Here is a 23,470-nt window from a genome sequence, read left to right as displayed (position 1 = left end):
GATGACTCGGTCCCAAGTACTCCGTAGCGTAATTACCGTGCTGCTCCTCCGCTCTGATAGGTCCCGCGACGGCTCATTGAATCGCCCGTCCAGCGCCAAATGGCCCGCGCTCGCTATTTTTCGTCTGTTTAGTCTTCCTCTTCATTTCCAGAGTGACCATTCCGATCACGGTGCATGTGCCTCTCTGCCAATAACGCGGCTGAAGTGATCTGCTGCCTTCATGCAGATGACCTCGGATGGACATTTCGGGAACACGGCAGCTGGCCTTTGCACTAGGGAGGGCAAAAAAAAGCGGGCCAGGTAGAAGAGCACAGGGCAACGAACATATTTGCCGTGGGCTGAGCAGTTCAGGATCAACAACTTGGCAGCTGCCACTAAGTTTCGCATGATGGAGGTGGTGGGTTTTCAACTCCTCTTGGCTTGTATTTTTTATTTTTGGTTTTATTCTTTTTTATTTTATTTTATTTTTTTTCAATCCCTTTTCACAGTCGATCGGGGAGGAAAGACCTTTGGGGGGCCCCACCGCGGCGTGATAGACAAAGCATCCTTGCTCGCCAGGATCGACTCAGAATGCTCCATCCACCACGGTTTCTGGCCGTGCAGGTAGATCAAACCATCATAGGAGGGGCCATGAGGAAACATTCCCCTCTAAATTTATCGGTTCATCCAACCGAAGGGTCTGATAGACGCTGTGAAGCTAAAAGATTGACCCCTCCACCGCGCCTTTGCCACCCCAACCCGGGTTAGTAGGAATACTAGCTGCAGGAGAGGACATTAGCAGTCTTTTTTTGGTCTGGGATGGTTCGTTCTGGTATTGATGTTCCCATCATGGATTGAAATGGAAAAGAGCACGGGAGTAGAGGGGTTGTTATGGTCGACGTGAGGAGGGGCCCGAAACGTAAAAGGAAATGAAATAGCGATCAGACCGTTAATTTATGATTTATGATTTACTTGAAATAAAAAAAACCCCGTGAGATATGCGAACTTCCCAAGGTAACAAAAAACCTTAGTAGCAGAGTATTTTACTCGGTACTGTTATCTTTGCGATCATCAGACGCCGTTCTTATTTAGCGGTTACCCCGTGCCACCAAATCTCTTACGCTTCCCTTTTTTACCCCCTTCACCCTTCCTCATCTGCAGTCTGGAGGTTTCATTGGAAACCCTGTGAGTTGGACCTGTCAACTCCGCACATTCCTTTCCCACGAGGTTTGTTGCCCTGGTGCCCCCCTATCCTTTACCCTGCTCAATCGCGCTGACTCCTCACATCGCGCAGCCCGGCACTCCTTCGATCTCAAGGTCGCAGCACAATGTCGACCCTCTCTGGCAGCATCTTCTGAGTGTTCCATCTTCGGAGTTCTCCAGGCTGGGATTCTGCCTAGCTGGAGTCTCTTGCTTTCGCCATGGAGAAGCTCAACACTGAAGATGGACAACTCTTCATCAAGGTGAGTCCTGGATTTTTTTGACACTTTCCACCTCTCTCGACGCGAGATGTCGAGTATCCGCGGGGTATGGCTAATTATTTCTTTCTTCTACCCAGAATTTGGCCAGCTTCGTCCGTACGCACGAGAAAGCGCTTGCCAATGCCCTCCAGCTTCGCCGCCAGTTCAAGAATGTCGGGACCCCACAATCGCCATCCTCCCTCTCCTCCTCCTCCCTGACGTTGGCGTCTGCTCTGTCCTTCGGGGCATTGAAGTTCACCTCGCAGAATATCAAGCCCGCCAAACTCACCCTCACCCCTCACCACCTCTTCTACCTGCTTTCTCGCTTCGAGGATCTGTCCATTGCCGTGGGTCCTATGAACGTCCGACTGGAGAACATCCATACCGAGGTATCGCAGTCCTACGTATCTTTTCTGAATAAGCCCCAGCGGTCCAAGGGTGATGGCGCCTCCATCCACTCCGTATCCAGTGTTCGTAGTGTCATGTCCGGCATGAGCGGTCTCTGGTCCTCCTTTGGTATGGGATCCAAGGATTCGGCCACCAAGTCCGATAAGGCCAGACTGGCCCTGGAAGCTGATCTGAAGTATCTCTACTCTGCTTTCACCAAAATCCCCTGTCTGCGACTTGCCCCTGACCACCGAGCTCGCTTGATCCACGGGTACGAAGAATTCCCATTCGACACGGCGGTGCCGCTGCATTCATTCAAAAATTTGAGCGCTTTAGAGATCATTGACATAGACTACCGTTCTTTCTACGGGTGGGACCGACTATCCGAGCAGTTGCGCACCTTGTCCATCAAGCGGGCTCATCTGGATGATCCGGCCGATTTGTTGACGCGCATCGTCCTGGACGATATCGACAAGAGACGGCGACGATCGGCCAAGTCCCAGCAGTCCCCGCCGCTTGGATGGAGCAGCACTGCCGGCTCCCAGCCTGTTCAGACCCCCGACCATTCTTCTCTCTCTGCTCCTGGCTCCCCCGTCGCAGAAACAGCACTTGGAACCAGCAGCAGCCCCCGAGCGGCGCCAATGCTGCGAGGTGCCTCGGAGGGTGCGAAGCTTCGTACCCGAGCTGAAAGCATTTCTCCTACCCGGCCGGCCACCAAGCATGGTCACCGTCACAGCAGGTCTGCACGCATTCGACGTACTGGCTCGGGAAGTTCGAACTCGAGCGATACCTCAGGTGGCTATCGCACTGGGAGCTCGTCGACCCTTCTTCCGGGTGTCCTGCCGCCTTCGAAGTGGCGCTTCCTGCGGCACCTAGGCCTTCCGGAGAACTCCCTTACGTCTATCTCTGCCGCAAGCCTTGCTCCCGTAGCCAACACGCTGAACTCGCTAGACCTGTCATCGAACCTTCTCACCGAGGTTCCCGACAGTCTGGCAAGTCTGATGGCCCTTCGCGCGCTGAACCTATCCTACTGCATGATCGAGTCTCTCCACTCGATCTCACGAAATCCTCTTCCCGCCATCACGGCGCTCAACCTTCGGGGCAACCGACTCCGTTCCCTGGCCGGCATCGAGCGACTGCTCTCTCTGGAACGATTGGACCTTCGCGACAACAATGTCATGGACCCGACGGAAATGGCACGGCTTACCAGTCTCCCTGAGATACGAGAGATCTGGGTATCCGGAAACCCTTTTGTGAAGACCCATTCCGGCTACCGTGTTGTCATCATGAACCTCTTCCGTCGAACTCCCGGGTATGCCGAGGACATCATCATCGATGGTCGTGGTCCAGGTTATACCGAGAGAAAGCAACTGGCCGATCGTGTCGCCGAGCCTGAAGCTACGCCTGTGGTGCGCTCGAGTGCCGCTGATCAATCGGTCATGGTGCAGAAACCCACTGCCGGAGCCCATGCGAATCTCATGGACAAGCCTCTTCCAAAGGCACCGATTGAGGAGCGTGAGTCTCCCAAGACTGCGCAGCGAAACGATGTTGAAGGGGGCACTAAAGGTCGCAAGAAGATCCAGCGCCGCAGAATCATCGACCTCTCAATTGATAACCCATTCAACCCAGATGGCCTCGGTACTCACGAGCCAACGATGAATGCAGTCCTTCCAACTCAACAGACTCACGCCCCGATTGACCCCACTGGAGTGACCCCGTGTGAGCACCAATGGAGACTGGATAGCAGCACTCATTCCGGCTCTTCCAGCATTCAGAGCCCACTGAAGCAGCCAACCTCCCCTAGTCCGCCTCCGTTGCAGCCCACCATGGTGCAACCTGTTCCTGGTAGAGATTGGGGCTTGGACGAGCAGCTGTGTCGCCAGCAGCTCGAGGTTCTCCGACAGGAAGTAGGCCATAACTGGCTCAATGTTCTGGGAGATCATTCCTGGGACAATTCCCAGAACCTGGCCGCACACCTGGCTGCGACAGGCCTGGACCACTCTGCCCTGCCTACTGCGCCACTTGCGCGGGCCAACACCCAAGCGATTCTGAGTGGAGGCCATGCGTTGGGCGGCTAAAACCCCCTGTTCATCATGTGTCGACGCTCTCCTCTACCACTCTTCCTATTATCTTCTTGTGCTCTTCGTTCCTCGTATAGGAAGCACCACCTTTCGGATTATCCCTTTTTTTTTTTTTTTTTTTTTTTTTTTTTGAGCGAGCCCCGTGAGCTGCTCCCCATGCATTGTTCGTGGCGTTTGGATGACTTATGAGATATGGTGGGTTGGATGTATGAACATTTATGGCCTGTTGCGTTCTGTCTTTTTTTGATCCCCGCATCAAAACGCATGTTTCTGCGGTTCTTTCGCGTCATCTTTCTGGAAGGCACTGTGAAAGAAAATTCCTTAGAGCGCGTGTGTTGTATGATTTTGGCGCGTTGGCGTTGGCGGTTTGACTGTTCTATTCCCCTCTTGTTTTGCGTTTACGGGCCTCGCTGTGATTCTGAGTCATAAATAACTATGAATGTGCATAGCACAAGTTCGGCAATAAGACCAGCCTTGTTCGATATAAGAGCCTTCGCAACCTCTGTTGATAGAGTAGACGACACTTAAGGTCCAGGATGAGCGTAGTGAGCTACACAACTTGCACTTACATTAAGTGAGACACGGTTGGACAATGACATTCTATACACTCTTTTCGTTTGTCCATTTGGACTGCAACTAGACTGTGTTTTTGCTAGCGCGAGGTCTCAGTGAGGCACAAAGCGCTCGGTCTCGACCGGCTCCAAAAGGTGCATTTCTGCAGCCCCTCGGCCACGCCACGTCAATATTTATGAACAAGAGAATAGAAATAGGATCTAGCAGAGCAAAAACGAGTAGAGATAAACTAAATTCAAAGAAAAACCCACATCAAGATGAAGTGACAAAAATAGCCAGGCCGATCTATAACCGGAAGCCAAACACCGCAAACACAAACTCTGGAACTTCCCGCTTCCTCTCCCTGTGCAAGATTCTCTCCTCTCTCCATCCTTCAAAGGCCCGCTTCATCGCGTTTCCCCGTTATTTTGGATCTCTGTGACATTCGCCCGTGCGAGAAGTATTTTTCTCCCTTGATTGACCTCTTTTCCCTTTTCCCTCCTGCTTCTCCGACAGTCGGAAAACTTCGCCCACCCCTCCCTTCGTCCCCTCAAAGCCCGAAGCCGAAGCCTTCTCCCCTCGGACTTGGTCTTTCCAACTTGTTCAGCAGCCGATATCTCTATCTCGACATCCAGTCACCGTCAAATCTCTCTCAGAGTGTTCCCCCGTCCACCCCGTCTGGCATCCCTGCCAGATCACCTCAAAAGCCGCGGCCGCAAGGCCTTCACATTTTAGTCCTTGACCTCATCGAAGTTCTTTTCCATTGGTAAGCCTTCCTCTCGATCACTACGCCGATATCTATTGTCTATCCTGAAGGGTCGAGGAAGGCCGTGAGGAAATCCCAAGCGGCAAAAAAAATCCACACGGGACGCGCCTGTCTTTGCCTCGTCTCCTATCCCGATCTCAAGATTTGGGAATCGGACTGGCACCTTTGTTACTTTTCAACCATTTGCTAATGACTGTCAACGCTTGTAGGACAACCACCGCGTCATTAATTCTTCGCCGCCCCGGAAGTCATCACCCCTTCCCCCCGCGCGTGTGCTTTTCGTCTCGTTCTTTTTCCTTTCTCCGTTTCCCCCTTTCTCTTTTCATTAAGGGCCGCACATCATGGCCGACCAAGAGGTTGATCTGGACTCGATCATCGATCGGCTCCTGGAAGTGAGGGGTAGCCGCCCTGGCAAGCAGGTGCAGCTGCTTGAGTCGGAGATCCGCTATCTCTGCACCAAGGCCCGGGAAATCTTCATCTCCCAGCCCATTCTGCTCGAGCTTGAGGCTCCCATCAAGGTTCGTAATTTTACCGCCCACCCGGCATTCCGCTCGGGATGCGCGTTCTAACGACTTGTGCACTCTCCAGATCTGCGGTGATATCCACGGTCAATACTACGATCTTCTGCGTCTTTTCGAATACGGTGGATTTCCCCCGGAGGCCAACTACCTGTTCCTCGGTGACTACGTCGACCGTGGCAAGCAGTCTCTTGAGACCATCTGCCTGCTTCTCGCCTACAAGATCAAATACCCTGAGAACTTCTTCATCCTCCGTGGCAACCACGAGTGTGCCTCCATTAACCGTATCTATGGATTCTACGACGAGTGCAAGCGCCGATACAATATCAAGCTGTGGAAGACCTTCACCGACTGCTTCAACTGCCTGCCCATTGCGGCCATCATTGACGAGAAGATTTTCACCATGCACGGTGGTCTGAGCCCCGACCTGAACTCGATGGAGCAGATCCGCCGAGTTATGCGTCCCACCGATGTAAGTACTTTCGTGTTTGCTTATCGCCCCTGGCACAAGTGGTTGTCTTGGACTCGAGGAAAGTGGCAAAAAAAGAAACTGTGCCAGACTGTCTTCAGCTGAAGGCCATGATCGCTGACTCCACTAGATTCCCGACTGCGGTCTTCTCTGCGATCTGCTGTGGTCCGATCCGGACAAGGATATCACCGGTTGGAGCGAAAACGACCGCGGTGTCTCCTTCACATTCGGCCCCGACGTTGTGTCACGCTTCCTCCAGAAACACGATATGGACTTGATATGCCGTGCTCATCAAGTTGTGGAGGACGGTTACGAATTCTTCTCGAAGCGCCAGCTGGTCACGCTATTCAGCGCACCCAACTACTGCGGTGAATTCGACAATGCGGGTGCAATGATGAGCGTCGACGAGAGCCTGCTCTGCTCCTTCCAGGTAAGTGGATTTCATCATCCTCGCATGATTTATACGAGTCTAATATTTTCTTCTTTTTAGATTCTGAAACCAGCGGAAAAGAAACAAAAGTACGTTTACGGGAGCATGAGCTCCGGCGGGCCCGCCGCCACTCCTCCGCGCAAGCAAAAGAAGAAATAAAGGAACAAATACGAGCTTTCCCATGTGCAGCAGGTTCGGGCGGAGATAAGCCTTTTTTTTCACAACAATCCCGAAGTCGTCACGCTAAACAATCCCCGCCATGACATCCAACTCTTTCCTCCAACCTCCATGAGTTCCACCCCCCATCAGACCGACGAAGCGATGAACGACCGAGGAATCCCTCCAGCCGGGGCAGCCCACCACCACACCCTCCCTTGAATATCTCTCACACCCTCCGCTAATCCCTTCTTCTCTATCCGGGCTCCCCGTGCGGAATGCGACCCCCGCCATCATTTCCTGGCCGACACGCGACTGCAACCTCTGTTAACATCCGGATCGGAATTTCTCTTTTTTTCCTTCGACTGATTCTTTTTACAACTTCTTTTTCCTTCCCTTTTCGCGCCTGACGTTCCTGTTTTGTTTCTTACCATCTGGACGGAATGTTTACTCTCGGGGCATCCTGGAAAGGGGGAAACCTGGTTATCTTATTTTTATCTTGTTTCTGCTTATCGGTTGTGTCTTGAATTGAACGCATGTGTTGTCCACTTTAATTGTTCTTGGACTCGTAGAGTGTAATACCTGTTGCTCGTTCCGTGTACAGGCAAAATAGCATTCCTATATGCTGAGGCTCGAGTTATCCATTCGAGTCTGCAAGGTAGTGGCAATCTCGGAAAGTATCCAACCAGCCAAGGCCCCACTGTACTCAAGTCTCTCATGCAATCAATGACTTTGACAGTGATCATTGGTTTCTCTGTGCTTCAGACCTGATTTGGTTCACTGCAGTAGCCCTAAACATAAAGCAACGCTACGGGATGGAGTATACCAAACCGAACCGAGTCCCAACTCGGTGCACATAGCAGTCAATTTGCATCTACATCTACACCCAGGCAGTTCGGAGAAAGAATAAGAGCCAAATTTTAGAACTATAGTATTCGGAAGGGTCACCGGCTAACAGGCTGCAGGTTAAAACAATAAACAATAAGGGGGGGGGAAACGAAATCAAGGGACATGCAAGTTGAGTACAGCATGGAAGGTGGAGGACACATCGAGACGAGCGTGAGGGTGAATATGGGGGATAGGATATAGAACAGCAACTCCGGAAAAGGTAGAGAAGCAGAGGGGAGGGTGAAGGGGTAAAGCGATTTCCAAACTTGGGTCAAGACGTGGAATACCAATTTGGTCTGGTGTGGTGTTTAGGACTAAGCCGGTAGCTTAGACGTACTGGGACAGCCAGCGGATACCCTCGCCGTAGCCTATCAGTTATTAGCCAATTTGCGTGGACGCAGAGTGCAGATGCACTACTCACCCTGTCTCATGACGACACTGCACATGAACAGCTCAATGGGCCGGATTCCCTCGAGCGGGACCTTGCCCTTGCCGGTGGTCTGGTACAGACCCAGCTGGTGGCGCAGCTCGTCCTCACTCACGGCGTCGGGGTGGTCGATCTTGTTTCCGAGGACAAGGAAGGGAACCTTGGCGAGGTCCTCCATGGCCAGAAGAGCGTCAAGCTCGGCCTTGGACTCGGGGAAGCGCTCGTAGTCCTTGGCATCGACGAGGAAGACGATACCGCTGACTTCGGGGAAGTAGTCCTTCCAGAGACGACGGGCTGTGATTATCCTTCATTTAGCTATTTCCTTCCCCGTGTCATTTCCTAGGGGCTTGACTCACCCTGCTGGTGACCACCCAGATCGAAGGTCGTGAAGCGGTTGTTGCCGATAGCCAGCTCCTCGGAGGTCGGGTGGGCGGTGGGCGAGAGGACAGCGACTCGGTCGTTCTATGCGGATACCAATCGTCAGCACATCATTCATCAAGACACAAAAGCATACATCGATCGATGCTACGAGCGGGTACATCCGCCATGCAGCGCCGAGTCGAACCTCGGTCCAGACCCCGATCACGTTGGATGCCTTCACACTCCTCCACTCACCTTCAACATGTGCAGCAGCGTAGTCTTGCCGGCGTTATCCAGACCGAGGAAAAGCAGCTTGGCGTGCTTGTTCAGCAGGCCGAGCGAAGCCAGGACATCGTAGACTGTGATGAGAGGTAATCAGTAAAACGCAGATTTTCAAGGATCCCGGTGTGAAGCCGCAGACCAAAGCCTTGGCGCCGGGGGGTATTGGCGTGTGTCTACTATCTAGCAGAGTCACACGCATCACCCGTGAAGTCCGCAGAAGGCATCACTGAGATCCAGCGCCCTTGTTTGGATTGCTTGGGGTGCGGCGACTGGGCTGGGTAGAAGGCCGGATCGGGCACTTACACCAGTTGACGAGCCACATAGCGGAATCGAGGAGCTAAGAGGATGGATAGAAAGCCCGGACAAAGGAAATCGGATGCTGGGAATCGCGGACGAGAGGGAGGCGACGGAGTGGATGGAGGGGGAAAGAGGGCAAGAAGACAGAGTTGGATGTTGTTTTCGGGAGGTTGACGGCCTCAGGCAGCAAGGGATCGGCGGTGGACGAATTCCATCGAATCCTTAGTCTCAGTACTCTCCAGAGATGTGTTCTACTACTACAGATGGAGCTGATATGGTATCCAGTATAGTATATAGTATTTGATTCAGGCCGAGACTGACCCGCCGACTGTGTCCACAAATGCAGCAAATTCAGATAAGGGGTATATGCAACCGCAACCATGCAAACTCGAAGGGAAAGAAGCCTCCTCAGAGAACATAGGCAGGAAAAAAGAAAGATGCAAAAGACAGCTTTCCCTCGAATTAATAGAGGTAGAGGTAGAAGTATAAGAAAAACTAAGTGGATGACACAAAGTTGGCTAAGTATGTAAGAGCGAATGGTAACCCGGGGTCGTAGCGGGCCAAATATGGGGAAGAGAAGTAGATATGTACAGAAAATAGTTTTCCAGGGATAATTATAGGACATCAAAAATGGTCCTTGGGTAACCTAAACGGATAGGACGAGCTGGGCGTCTTGACCGACACCGTAAGCTCTGCACCTCTCAGCAACTTCGAGGCCAAGCTCCTTCATCCGTTCGGCTCCCTTGCCGGGAATCGGCCGCCGCACAGCTTGCTCTTTGGCAGCTTTACGGCAATGTTGGCGCCAGAACTTTTCCTTTCGTTTCTGGCGCTTCTTTTCGAGGCCCTCGACAATATCGACGGGTCCTCTTGTATGAACAGGTTCGCGGGTATGCGAGCGCTCACGCTCCGGTGATTCGGCCAAGGTATGGATGCCCTGCCAGCGATGGGACTTTTGCATGCCAGTGAAGAACGGGTTCGGCGTCCTAGGCAGCGACTTGGTGCGGACGATAGGCGGTCGTTGAACAAGATGGCTAATGTTGAGGCCTTGCGGCGACTGGATAACGGGCATGTTCTCTGACAGTGTCCATTTCTCCGGAGAAGGGGACTTGGCCCGGACTCGAGGGGGTGGAGACTTGGCCCGGGTTCGAGGAGGCGGAGACTTGAGACGCTTCGGAGAGGTACGGCCAGCACGGCGAGGCGGCGGTGGAGAAACAATGCGCTTCGGCGAGTGCTTTGGAGAAGTCTTGCGGGACTGGCCTTCGACCCGGCCACGAGGGGGCTCGAGCACGACGGAGTCCAGATCACCGGAAAGATCTTCCAGATCTTCCTCGTCCTCTGGGTCGCTTGTCGGGAAGCTAGGATCAATGTCTTGGGGGATGAGGACGAGCTTCTCGAGACGTCGTTGCTCCATGCAGGACTTGTACGCAGCCTCGAGAGGACGGTCCTCATCTAGGGTTCCACAGACAAAGTCGGTACTATCAGGCAGGTTGGGAGTTCCCGGACGCATGCGCAGACCCTTGGGAGAGTGACGGCCAGGGATCCGTTGAACGGGTGCCGGCAGCCAGTTCTGGTGGTCATCGGTCATAGAGTCGAAGGAGGTGTTGGAGGCACGACGTTCGATTGTCGGGGAAATGATGTCGATAGAGAGCACACTGGGTTCTTGCACAGCAACCGAGGGGGCCCAGAACTCGTAGTCTGAGCCATCGTCATCACTGTCGTCCGAGTCCGCGAAGCCAGCCTCGTTATCAGACTCGTTGCCATCATCCGAGGAAAAGTCGTGAACGGTGGAACCGTCGTCGGCCACGTCTTCAATGTCGTCGTCCTCATCTTCTTCATCCTGAGCTTCCTCCTCGGCCTCTTCACCGAGTCGTCGAATGGCGTTCTCCTTCTTCATGCAGTCACTCAAGGTGATCTTTTCGGGGTACTCGGTTGACTTGGTCACCCACTCATCATCCTCATCGATGGAGCTGGCGAACTCATGGAACCGAGTGGCCTCTGATTCCTCGAACTTGCCTAGACCACTGGTGGGGACGCCCTTGGGAATAGTGATCGCAGTGATCTCCTTCTGCTTGGAGCTTTCGGCATGATCGGAGGATGACTTGCGAGCAAAAGGGGCGGGAGAGCCACGGCTCTTTGATCGAAGGGTAAACTTGCGAGCCGGAGAACGTTCTCTTGAGATGGCCGCCTGGCGTCCAGGGCAGACGAAAGTGAGAGTGGACTTGCGTGTCGGGGGTTCCGGAGCGGCTTTGACATTCTGGGGGCTTGGTTGGCGAGCCGGTGGCGCAGCGGCTTTTTGTTCGTTTGAGTCGGCCTTGGGGCGGCAGGCGAAGCTGATACAGCGCTTACGTCCAAGGTTTGCTTCAACAGAGGTCTCGTTGGAGTCCACAACCTTGACCTTCGGCGTATGATCCTTCATGCCGGCCATGGGAGCGGGCGCCTTGCCCATCATCTGGGAAGGAAGTGGCGGGCTCGGAGAGTTGGCAATGGACGGACTGGTCATGCCGCCATCACTGGTCAACTCGGCCGTGGAGATGCCACTGATGTTGCTGTGAGGGTAGGAGCGGTAGTTGTAGGAAGAGTCGTGGAGTGCGGAATGAGAATCGATAGGGGACATTTCAGGACTGGTCTTGAGAGCGCGGGTGAGGAGGGATTCTTTGCGATCTCCCATGGAGGGTCGGGAGAAGGTGATAGCATCTTCGGTGTGCATCGGGGTGGCGTGGAATATGTGCTGATCAGGAGGCTCGTCCAAGTCGTCCACGAGCTCGGCGTCGTCGTGAGCCGGCTGCGTGGACGAGTTGGTCGAAAGCAGCATCTTCAAGAGGTTATGAAACGAGAACGGTCGACCTTGACCATCGGATTGAGCCATGTTTCCAAACAAAGCGGTTGGACAAGATCAAAAGTGGCGAAGGTCACGGTATGGTTATACTTCGCCGCTCTCTCGAATATCGATCACGATCGACCCAGAGGGCACAACACAGTCCCGCAAAGGACGCTTGTCATGATATAAAGCGCATGACTGGGGGGCAAAGGACCAAAGAAGAAGAATGACTGGAGGGTGCCGCCAAGAGGAATAGTCGTAGAAAATGGCTTTGAGTCCGCAGAATACCTCTCGGCTTAGCGCCAAGGAGTCTGTGCTGTCGAGTGGAGAGTGGAGAGTTGAAAAAAATAAAAGGAATGTTTTAAAGCAGAGAAATATGGAAGGGGGGAAAAGATGAAGAGGGAAGAAGGTCACAGTATAAACCCGCTTCATGGGGGGGGGGAAGAGGGCAAGGCGTGAGTGACGATACGCCGGAGGACGGGGCCGCTGCTTTGGGTTTAGCGGGGGATATTTTTTTTTTCTGGATTTTTGAATTTTTCTTTTTTTCCCGCCACAACCTCCCTTCCACGCTTGTTCCAAGGACCCACCTGCAGCTTGCAGTACGGGGATATGGTTCCTGCGCCTCGAAAATAGTAGTGAGCTATTTATTTTTATTTATTTTTTTGCATTGTCTTTGTGTCGGAAGGGCCAAAACGGTTCGGTGCACGAAAGTCACTCGATCCTGACGCATGCAGAGAGATCATCAATTTCGCTGAAACCCGGTGGATGCGATGACCATTGTGTGTCGAGTTGGTGGTCGGCTACTAGCTATGAGGCATTTCTGTGTCGACTAAACCGCTTCAGGCCGACCCGGGCAATTACTTACATGCACAATGATCGGTTGTTTCTTCGTCGTTCGCGAAATACTCCGTGGTAGATGCTATCATATCTAGTAGATCTAACATACCGCCGCCTTGACCACCCTAGAAATCTCCATCTGGCTCTTTGCCCGCATTCCAGTCCTCGACAAAATGGATGAATGCAGCGCCACGAGGGCGGGGTACGGTACTGGTACGGTAATCCAACCCGACATCCCCCGTCCACGGTGCTGAATCAGCGTAACGCAGCGTAAGGGGAGCCCAAAGCGGCCTGTTCCTGTGCCTGAACCCTCTTTGGTTGGACGCTAGTCCCACCGGGCCAACTCTCGAGGTCCACACTAGTACCGTCATGACTAGTGGGAAAGTGAGAGCCCTTGACCCCAAGTAACCTGTAGGAAACTGTAGTATTCCTCAGCACTGTTCCTCTTGTCGTGCGCACAGCGCGCTTCCTCCATCGTCATATGTTTCTCCTCATGTGTCGGATTCTACTACTCCCCTCGGATTGGCAGCCCGCGCTGGAATGCTTGGTATTCAATGGCCGACTTTTCCCTTGTTCCCTGATGCGGACTCCTCTGACGTAGATTTACCCGTACGCACCGATCGGGCCTCTCCGGGTGGAAAGCATCTGTTCTCACCGGACACTTCATCCACCCCAGGGTGATGGTGGCTACCTGCCCGGCAGATCAGTCTTGGTATACAGACCAATGATCACCCGTGCAGCTCAATCAGCCTGTCAGGTATGCACCAGCCCAGAAGCAGGCGCTTTCGACATGACGCCAAGAGATTCAGTAAGCCCGTAGTATGCCAGTAGTACGCCAGGCGTCTTTTTGTCTCCTCGTTGATCTCCGTCATGCCCGTGGCGAAGTACAGTTCAAAGTAAATCGTAGTCGCGTGGACCAAACAAAAGAATCGGTATACCACGATGTGTTCCTGCGGTGAAACGTGTGTCTACTGTAAACCCGCCGACCCCACCGCAACTCCGATAATATCGCATTTTCATTACTGAATCAAATGACCTTACGGGCACCAATCGCCTCTGCTGGTGAGGGCTACCGCGACGGGACAGAGAAGCGGTCAGCCGCAATCCGGATCATCCACGGGATCGGACCCATTGGCAAGCAGTGTACAGTGTACATGGGGAGTACCCGAAGAGAGTTGGAAAGGTACCCAGGTAGGTACTTGGAGCACGAATCATACAATCCTCCAATCCGCTCGGTGCAGCCCTAGGGCTCTGAGATCATGACAAGCTTCGCGATCACCCCATACTTCATCTGTGTGAGCAGGCATGGCCCCGGTTGCGTTGGGCAATGCCCCTAGGAGACCACTCCATTTCGCGCACGAACCGGTCAGAATTCACTGAACTCGAGCGCGAAGCTTCTTGCGCGTCAGTCCAGGATGTTCCAACAAGGTCTCAAGGTTTTGCATTTCCGAGGGATTTTCTCCGACTGAGGGGAAGAGAAGCACGTATGTATGGGCACGAGATCCTGTCGATCGACTGGGTACTTCCTAGGTATGGTTACCGATACGAGATTCGTAGTAATGTTAATCTCTCGTGTACCTAGTAAATGCCGGAGACAAAAAATCTCCACACAAAGACTCAGCATGTCCAATCATCTAGTGATGTCAATGAGGGTGGCCCAAGATTATGGAACGGGCCAAGAAGAACCCCCTCATCTCCCGAGAACTCCAAATCTACGAAAATCATCCCAAAGCTAAGCGCTGCGCTGGCACCAGACGGGACCGTTGTTCGAAGCGTGGGGTCATTTAGCACCGTACATCTACGGAGTATAAGGTGCGAACTGTGCGAGTGGTGTCTCGGTTGGGGCCAGCGGCTGGCACCAGACAGACGCACAAGAGTTGACCGGAACATCAACCGGGGAAGTGGAGTCCTTTAGCATATGCAAGTAGGTCGAGTACGAAAACGCGGGAAGAATTGAGTTAACAGAGGAAAGCGCACAGTGCAGTGCGCAGTAGCGCGTGGAACTGGAGTCAATTGTATGAGGCATTTTATCGGCTCTCTCCACTCGCCTGCGACTGCGCCCAGAAACAGTTAAGCTGCGACAGTTCATCGCTTTGACAGCGGCTGTCGTAATTGCCCCTGCAATTTATCCATGATCAATTGGGAACGTACCCTAAGGTAGGGTTTCGGCTTCCTTAGGGTTCCAAAATTCGTGTCTCTGGCAGGCACTTGATTTGGTGCACTAGACGAAATTTGAAATCTATTTCATACATCGGATATCCCCGGCATTGTACCCTGCGCACAATACAAGTCGTGTTCACCGTCGATGTTGCAGTGAAACTCGCAAGTTCACATGGGAACCTTGGATCACCCAAGCCACCTGCTCTGTCCCAACGTCGCGACCGCAGGCAGCGTTTCATGTCCCGAGTGCCCGGTTTGGTGCATAGGGCCAAGTCGCTTTCGCAATGCTACAATACTCCGTGCTGACTCTAGTCCTCCCGGACGTTGCCCGGTCTGCTATATGACCGAGTCTACGAGACTCGGTGCAAACCGTATCTAGATCAGAAGACATGTGCCCCCTGTCTCGTCCAACACATACTACCGTACCAATCGCATCAGGTCGACCACTCGAAACCACTAATGAAACCAGATCGCCCAAATACCCCTCGCCAAGAAGTTCCTCTTGAGTTTCACCCCTAATCATGTACCAGTCTTGACCAGATCGTCCAGCACACAGGGAGACGGCAATTTGCGGGAGACACGGGTCCAGTCCATTCCGCTGCGGTGCTTGGCGACAACGCCCGATACTTCAGACTGCCAAGAACCCGGGCGAGTCTTCAGAATGCGACCGGTGTTACTCTCAACGCGAGAAGCATGAGCGGAAGCTGTCAACGAGCAGGGAGACTCCACTCTCTCCGAGCGAGTGGACCAGGGCTGCAGACCCCCCTTTCTTCAAGATCTTGGCTCGAGAAGGTTCAATACTCAGGGGTTGATGGCCTCGGCGCCAAGTCCTTATCGTCACACAGTGGACTGCATAATCGATGCAATTGCAAATGAACCACGCCAAGGGCGATCATGGCGATCACACTGCCCCTGAAGCATCAAGGAGGTGTCTTGGCAATCATCTGTGGAGAGCTTTGGCTATTGTTTTAGCTATTGTTTTGGCGCCAAGTCGTCGCGTCGTGCAACCAATGCAGTCCAGGAGCCTTGCAGTGGCAGTGGCAGCGCTAGCGAGGTCGACGGCTACAGGCTTGGCTTGGTTCTCGTTTTGAATTGGATCGATCCGATCTGGGAGATTGCCTTCGCGCCGTGGTCAGATTGTATACGGAGTTTCTCTACACGCAAGGCACCCGGGCTGTCTGCGATGCTGCGCCCCCTTAATGAATCTGCCTATGGTGCAAATATAGAAGTCTGCCAATGCACAGGATTGACACTAAGACCGAATGAGACTCCTAGGGGACCTAAGCCACCGTCATGGAACAAGCCTAGTGCCCATCAGCTTCCCTGCACCGAACATACAGTACAACACGAACTGCAAATCGCATGGGGCCAATACAACACCGTATCAGTAGTTTCCCGATACAGTACACCAGCAAAACAAAAGCCCTCGCCAAACTATAAGTTAGAACACCGATCGACAAGCACCGGCAACTCTCACGAACCTGGTTGGCCGAGAACACAGGTCACCGGGCCGCGCTCAGTGCATCACAGCACTCGCCAGTGAGTGCCGAAACGTCCCGCACGGCGTCCAAGCACACTCGGCGCAATGAATGGTTTTCAAGCCTGTTGTCTTCTCCGGTCGGTCGAGGAAATGTCATGTGCGCCCGTGAACGCGCGTGGGGCGTCAGCCCTTATCCCGAGTCTCATGTCGTCATCACAGCTTAGGCGTTCGGGCATGGGTGTTTAGTACGATGTCATCCCACGCACGGTGGAGCTGATCTTCACTAGGAATAGTACCTGGTGCCTTTGACTCAACGAAAATAGAAGTGGTGGGGGCTGTGATATCATGATAAGATGGGGCTGAAAGCACGTAGCGACGCCACCGGATCATCTTTCGAGATGATGAATCCCAGCCACTGTATATGTACAGTTCACGGATAGAGCGTGGATACATAGATGTATGTACTCGCGGTGGAAGAAGTGCGAACGGCGACTACGCGGGCGATCAACACGCGTCTTCCTGCGTTTCTTCCTCGCTCTCTTCCTCATTTGTCTGCGTACCCGGTTCATCCCTGTATATTCACCCCGGTTGATTTAAGGCCCTTGCCAAGGTGGTGAGCTATTTATGTTGCTGGGCTCGGACGTTTCAAGCGGTCAAGCGGTTTGGGGTTGCGTTGACCGTTGTTTGTTTACGAAATGTGCGATATATGCACCTATATAGACGGGATAAAGTCTGCCAGGTGGGGCCTTTCCTATCTAGGCTGCCGCAACTTTTATGGCGCTCAGGCTTAGGATCACTGAGTACTGTAGACTTCAGCATGGGCTCAGGCTCAGTGATCATGGTACTGTCATGTGACCAGTGACGCTCTGCGTGGTTAGTCATGCATAACTTATTTCCTAAGCGAGTGGCCATCTTCAAAACATCATGGTAAACGCGATATTTTACACCCTCATTTCTCAACAACAATGATTATTTTTACTTCATCCTCCTGATACTAGCATTGTTTGGCATAAGAAATAGTATATACTAACTTTAAGTTAGTGCAATGATTGGTTTATTATGTTACCATAAAACACGCTGTAATTTAGATGTTTTAACTACAAATACATATTACTGAATCATCGTACCACTAAATCTCCCTAGGCCTTGTAAATAGGCTAGATATGCTATAGCAAATATAGTACTAGAAGAAGACTTTATCGTAGTCTATTGTTGTCGAGATATAAGATGGTATAATATCGCGTTTACTATGGTGTTTTGAAGATGGCCACTCGCTTGGGAAATTCGCTTGGGAAATACGTTAGTGAGTGTTCAGTGCGTGCTTAGTAGTTAACGTAATTCAGTACCGGTGGGCCAAACCACCGAGTCGGCCACCCAACAACTTTTTCGCGTACCACTATGCCACTAAACCGCTCTCAAATAGCCCAAAAGTCTATCGAACAGGAGAGCCGCCTTTTATGAGCTATACAGGCCATTAAAAATAAAGAAATCAGCTCTATACGCAGCGCAGTAAACCGATTCTAAGTCCCTCGTTCTACCCTTTAGCGCCGTGTTAGGGCTAGGGATTAGACCAGGTGAAGAACTAGATGGAACTGCAAGTATATAAACTGGAACTTCAACTATGCGATTGTGACTACCTTAAGGAAGAGAGTTTATTAATTATAGAAGAGTGCTTTTTATTCCTTTGTGCGATCACATAGCGTTAGTTTCTATATAGGTTCTTAGGAAACTCTCTTATAGAGGTCCTAGCATAAGGGATGGATCTCTCCTGAAAAAGTTGCAACACATACCAAGGGATAACTTCTTCAGAATTACCAGTCTATTTTCTCTAAATTAAGGCTAACTAGGCTCTCCTTCAGTTATCACCATCAACCATATTTCAGAGTTTTGCTCTCAATTTTAGATTTCCCGGCTGCAGCCTTTGTGGATTGAATAATTGCAGACGTTCCTTTGAGGCCTCGCCTTTCACCAGAGGCTCGATATCCAGGTTTTTATTGAGCTTGATAGATTCATCCAGATCCACTTCCTTTGCCAATTTGTTGAGGAAATTGGTAGTCTTTATTAAAAGCGTAGTGTTAGTCACGATTTGGGAAAAGCAAACATATCGTATGTACCGGTTTCACAAACCAACGCTCACCCCGGCCTCAAACCAACCCAAGTGACCGCCACCAGGTGTAACACATAGTACTCCAAAGGGGGTTTTATTGAACTCTGCAAATGGTATTGCGTCTTTGGTAGCTATCTTGAGAAGTTTTTAGTCAGTTTCTTTCTCTACTTGCCGCTTCAACTTCCCTTACCGGATCATCCAGGGCTTGAATGGCTAAAAATGGGATTCGAATAGCAAGCATTGTGTCAACACAAGAAGCATCTCGGTAGTACGCATCTTCTGTCGGATAGCCCCATGTTGGACACTGGATCTCGCTGCTTTAATGAGAAACTAGGCAGAACCTTCAAACCGAGATCAAATTTTTGAACCACTTACCGGTCAAAATTTTGAACATAATTTATTCTCTCGACGGCTTCCGGGTCAATTCTTAGTGTTTGTGTAATTATATCTTTGTTTCTATGTATAAAGTCAATTTCTTACCGCTATATTCATAGTCCTAAGTGATAGCTTACCTTTTGATGATATTTTTCATATTGTGACCTAGTATTTTGGAATAAATTTCCGATCCAATCCAAGACCGCTGGAGAGCATGTGATGCAAAGTCCAACTTCCATGGGTTGGAGACCATAACAGCAGCTCTGAGCGGGCAATTTGAACCCTCTTCGGCTAAATACTGCCTCATTGTCATATCAGACTTAGTTTCATCTTTGCCAGAAAAATCATAATTAAATTCTTTTTGGAGGCGGGAGGGAGAGACCGGAACATACATTCGTCAACATGACTGCCCCGATGGAGAAGCCCATTCCAAAAAGTGGCCTATTTGGGAATTGCTCCTTGAACCAACTCACGACCTGCCGGAAATCCCAAGTAGATCGTGCCTTGTAAAGAAGACCAGTGGTCAATTTGGACCCGGCGCAACCCCTTGAGTTGATGACACAGGCCTCCCATCCTCCTTCGTGTGTCACAAGAGGAGCAAGGGCGTGCTGTATATACGTTTCATGAGATCCCCCAGACATCCCATGAGGGACAAGGAGAATTGGTCTGGAATCTTCTGTAGATATGAAATCGATCTCTTCTTGGGGTTCAAAGAAGGTCGTACGAGCTGGAAGCTCTGCATCTGGTTTGGTCTGGGAAACGACACGGTTGTCGACGCACGGGCGTACCACAAAGTCAACCGAGAACTGTCCGCTGTAAGAGGAATCATCGGAGTCGAACAATTTGCGTTTGTAATAGACCGGAATATCCTCAATGTCAAATTGAGTCCATGCAGTTTGAAGGTGGCCATTGAACAGGACAGGGCTCAGGCTACAAAAGGGTGGGACGCATTCTTTGCAGAAATCGGCAAACGATTTTTGCGAGCGATCAGCGCTTTCAGACGTCGATTGCTTCTCCAAAATTTGATATGAGTTGGAACAATAATGGAAAGATACCTTTTGCCAACGAAACAAGCAGGAAAGAAAGTTCATCTTGGTGAAGAGGTTTTCTGTCCAGAAATCCTTTCAATCATGCCCTAATTATACAATTCGAAATGAAGGATTGAAGTTGTGAATTTGATGGAGTATATAGAAAGCAAAAGAATTTATATTTGACACATTTGTCAGCAACAGAGGCATTGCACAGGTGCGAAATCTGGGTTGAAAGACTACATGACGACATCTACATTGGTGTTAGTGTTAGCAATTATGAAAATCGAAAAGACGCCTAATATAGATGGTTTTCTCCTACAATTCAGAACTTGAAAGATCTATCATTTTAATGGCAACGGCATAATTTCATTCAAAAGATGCAATCCGTTCCTCTCCAGACAGTAATCATTGATGTGATATTGATCGCCGCTAACTAGAGAAAACCAACAGCTGCCAAGTATCTGCATCACAAAAACCCATTCAATTTAGATTGGGAGGCAATTGAAGTATATAAGTCAAGCCTGTCGTCACTATACTATTACATACTTGGTTATAGGGCGGAGCCTTACCTCTTAAAAGTAGACAATAGGCATTTCGATCTTTTCGCATTTTTGAAAGTACCGAAAGGTAGTGCCGAAGCTTGACTTGAGGGCCATTTGACAACAAATCCATATATGGAGGAATAAACCAATGTAAAAGTTTCACAGATGGATTCTGCATAGCCGTTAAGCACGACAGAAAAGGATGATATTGGCCGAAGTCTCAAGAAGGCAGAAGAACACAACACAAAGAACGAGCCCACTCAGAAATAATGGGTGGGTACATAGCAGCCTTTATGATTAATTCGACAGGCGTTCTTTATAACTTTGCTAGTGCCCGTCATTGAAACAGAGAGCATTGCAGCGGTTATGTAAGCCTTCTTATGAGCTCTGCATTATCGGAATAGCATAGCACAGGTATGAAATTGCATGCGCTTTTCATGAAAATATACACTGAATATATATAAAATCACAGTAAAATGATACAGCTCGTCGCGCACCTACATATCATCTCCCTCTCCAGGGCTATCTTCAGCTTCAACAGCAACCGTCGTTGGGCTGCTGATCTGTTTATATCTGGACCACGGTGTTCCCTGCAAAACACTGGCTAGCCCAAGCCCAGTGGCCTCAAGGGCAGCGAAGACTTCCTGACACCACTGGTACTGGTCGAGCAGTCCGTTGCTATGGAACAACTGCGATGCCATGCTGACCGGGAAGAGCAAGTTATGCCCACCAAGAATGTGCATATGTGGCTGGAGGAAGTAACCCACGCCGAGACAGATTTGAGTGGCGTAGTGCTGCGCTCCTTCAAGGAAGGTTTCGGCTACTTCGTTGTCGGAGGTATAACCGGGGTGAAGATGCTCTTTCTGCACCTCCAGTCGATGGAAAATAGAGTACATTATGAGCATTGCAGTCCAACAGAGCATATGTGACTCTGCGACGTCGAGGGCTGAGAATTCATATCTTTCTGGTAAGAAGCTTTTGCTGGATTGGCTCCGAGGGATGCTGGTATCGTCCGGAATCTTGGTGTAGAGCGGTTTTCCATGGATCGACTCGAGTTTCTCGTACCATAGCATGGTTTGCATGTTGAGATCCCAACACTGTTGCATTAATTGCTCAGAGTCAGATGTAAACCGCACATCGTTCATTTGTTCGAGGAGACTGGTGCAGGCCATGAGAATATCGATGATTTCGTCGATGGGGTCATCCGAGTCTTTGGGTGATAAGAATCGCCACATTGGACAGAAAGCGATGGCTGACTTGGATTTTCCTATGGCATGGAAGATCTGTCTGGATCAGATTTCATTCCAACGGATCAAGGTAGAAGCCTGGACTCACATTGGATAGCCTCAATTGGCGAAGTAACATTCTGGTCAGTTCGTCCCTTTCCAGGAACTGCTCGTGTCGAGCAAGCACGGCATTGGCGCCTTCCATGTGCGCCGTCCATCCAGAGAACCCGGAGGTGCAATTTATGAGCTGAACGTGTTAGATATCTCCATGGAAGCTTCCAAGTAGGAAACGGATTACCTCGTATAATTGAAACACGACGTTTGCACAGAGAACCTCTTGAACCGGGAGCCCCGATTGCGGTATAAGACGTGCAAACACTTGAATGGCATTGTTGTACAGCTCAACCCCATGCCGAATCAACTGCTCATTGCCGATTTTATTGCCCACGAAGACAGAGGCAAGCGCAGATATCGCCCGGTCCAGTAATTGGCTATTACTGCCATTCATGAGGGCGGGGAATACCTCGAATAAATTCGGAGCCGGCTGACATCGGAATTTAATCTGGCCAAGCGGTCGGGAGGGAATATAGGAATCGATGAATAGGGAAAAGAGCTGGGATCGGATCTGCGTGTTGACGTTGATCGTCGAAAAGCCGGCATCTTGTTTGCGGGGTTGTCGCTTTGTCACGGGAAGGTTTTTCGAAGCGGCCTCGGGCGCAGAGAAGGCATGAACGAACTTTCGAGATCGGTCGTATCCTTCACAGCGGTGGCCACCTCGAAGACATCGAGCGCAGTGGGGTCGTTCCCCGTCGCACTGGGGCGGTTAATAACGCCGAGACACGGCGATCGTGGGGGTTGCATACCTTGACCTTGCGCCTCCTGCAGGTATTGCAGCCCTGGGATCTCCAAGGAGCCCCCGGCATGGTGTTTAGTCCGAGCACTTAAGAATCGCTGCAAGAAAAGAGAGCTGAGGTCGAATTGGGGTCCATCGTCATTTCTGGCACGGAGATCCTTTCCCGTGTTGAGTTTACCCCAGAGCCGGATCGTCCCGTTCTGCAGAATACCCGGCGAGTACACGAATTACAACCGCCGCGATGAGGGGTTTCATGGATCCGGTTCCTTTGGAGTGCCAGGTGGCGAACGGTATAATGACTGCACTGCCCACGCAGTTGGCATGCAGTTGGCACGCATTTGTGCAAGCGCAACGTGGTTACACACGCCACATCCGTCATTCCTGGCCCTCGTGGATTGGCTTTTAAGCTATGTAGATCTGAGTGGAATGGGCCGAGAACCTTGTATCCAATCCAATGTCGACTTCACCTATCTCCTCGTATTATACGAGCGAAGACTCGAACCGTCCGTCCTCTTCCGGTGGCTCAGTCTCACCTGCATTCACCTAAGTGCTACAAGGAGTGACACTTCTCGGGCCTTCACAATTCGACATTTGACACGTGAGGCAAAAACACAGACCCATGAATTGCTGTTGTAAATGAATTTTGCCCTGTCGTGGCTTCGTAGATCAAGGCATCTGCTTTTCATGTTTGAACTTGGAACTTCAGGATATGTAACTTCTGTGCATTGTCATCATAGTAGGAAAGATCGATTTCGAATGGGATATCATAACAGAATGCATGGGATGTCTAATGAGGGTATGAGTGAATCCGAAAACCAAATCCCAACGCGCTTCCATGCTCAATGATATCGCAAACTCCGTAAACAAGAGGGGTTATCAATGAAAATTCAAAAGAACGAGTCGCTTTCGTAATCGTTAGGATGTCACTGTGCACCAGTGACGGTGGTTTCTCGAGAACGGCAAGGGCCGTTGGTAGAGTGGAATGTGTT

At 51.1% G+C, this 23,470-nt stretch overlaps 6 protein-coding genes across 6 annotated transcripts; 2 read left to right on the top strand and 4 right to left on the bottom strand.

Annotated features, from left to right (window-relative positions):
* Window positions 1-1,400: 1,400 nt before the first annotated feature.
* Window positions 1,401-3,904, top strand: N7498_001411 (leucine-rich repeat domain-containing protein; the record flags this gene model as incomplete). The annotated part of the gene is made up of 2 exons (XM_058448474.1): window positions 1,401-1,442; window positions 1,538-3,904. The coding sequence occupies 2 exons, from the start codon at window positions 1,401-1,403 to the stop codon at window positions 3,902-3,904; spliced, it is 2,409 nt and encodes an 802-aa protein (XP_058313885.1).
* Window positions 3,905-5,169: 1,265 nt separating this feature from the next.
* Window positions 5,170-7,165, top strand: glcA (type 1 serine/threonine-protein phosphatase catalytic subunit GLC7). Its single transcript, XM_058448473.1, has 5 exons — window positions 5,170-5,225; window positions 5,435-5,743; window positions 5,814-6,215; window positions 6,343-6,642; window positions 6,703-7,165. The coding sequence occupies exons 2-5, from the start codon at window positions 5,567-5,569 to the stop codon at window positions 6,799-6,801; spliced, it is 978 nt and encodes a 325-aa protein (XP_058313884.1). The 5' UTR covers window positions 5,170-5,225; window positions 5,435-5,566; the 3' UTR covers window positions 6,802-7,165.
* A 763-nt stretch (window positions 7,166-7,928) lies between these two features.
* Window positions 7,929-9,137, bottom strand: sar1 (Arf family GTPase SAR1). The gene is made up of 5 exons (XM_058448472.1): window positions 9,059-9,137; window positions 8,729-8,832; window positions 8,470-8,575; window positions 8,108-8,407; window positions 7,929-8,054 (listed from the first exon to the last, which is right to left on the bottom strand). Exons 1-5 carry the CDS (start codon window positions 9,075-9,077, stop codon window positions 8,014-8,016), a joined length of 570 nt encoding a protein of 189 aa, XP_058313883.1. The 5' UTR covers window positions 9,078-9,137; the 3' UTR covers window positions 7,929-8,013.
* Window positions 9,138-9,698: 561 nt separating this feature from the next.
* N7498_001408 (DUF2457 domain-containing protein) lies at window positions 9,699-11,918 on the bottom strand (the record flags this gene model as incomplete). Its single annotated transcript, XM_058448471.1, has 1 exon — window positions 9,699-11,918. One exon carries the CDS (start codon window positions 11,916-11,918, stop codon window positions 9,699-9,701), a length of 2,220 nt encoding a protein of 739 aa, XP_058313882.1.
* A 6,308-nt stretch (window positions 11,919-18,226) lies between these two features.
* On the bottom strand, window positions 18,227-19,920 carry N7498_001407 (uncharacterized protein; the record flags this gene model as incomplete). The annotated part of the gene is made up of 6 exons (XM_058448470.1): window positions 18,227-18,403; window positions 18,485-18,589; window positions 18,645-18,771; window positions 18,830-18,910; window positions 18,967-19,148; window positions 19,222-19,920. The coding sequence occupies 6 exons, from the start codon at window positions 19,918-19,920 to the stop codon at window positions 18,227-18,229; spliced, it is 1,371 nt and encodes a 456-aa protein (XP_058313881.1).
* Window positions 19,921-20,899: 979 nt separating this feature from the next.
* On the bottom strand, window positions 20,900-22,551 carry N7498_001406 (Zn(II)2Cys6 transcription factor domain-containing protein; the record flags this gene model as incomplete). The annotated part of the gene is made up of 4 exons (XM_058448469.1): window positions 20,900-21,685; window positions 21,738-21,875; window positions 21,927-22,442; window positions 22,492-22,551. 4 exons carry the CDS (start codon window positions 22,549-22,551, stop codon window positions 20,900-20,902), a joined length of 1,500 nt encoding a protein of 499 aa, XP_058313880.1.
* Window positions 22,552-23,470: the final 919 nt, after the last annotated feature.

The sequence above is a fragment of the Penicillium cinerascens genome (assembly GCF_028974065.1).
Source record: "Penicillium cinerascens strain IBT 15544 chromosome Unknown contig_16_segment0_segment0, whole genome shotgun sequence".
NCBI classification, from domain to species: domain Eukaryota; kingdom Fungi; phylum Ascomycota; class Eurotiomycetes; order Eurotiales; family Aspergillaceae; genus Penicillium; species Penicillium cinerascens.
Note: the sequence above shows the minus strand (reverse complement) of the source record. Positions and strands in the feature narration are given on the sequence as shown.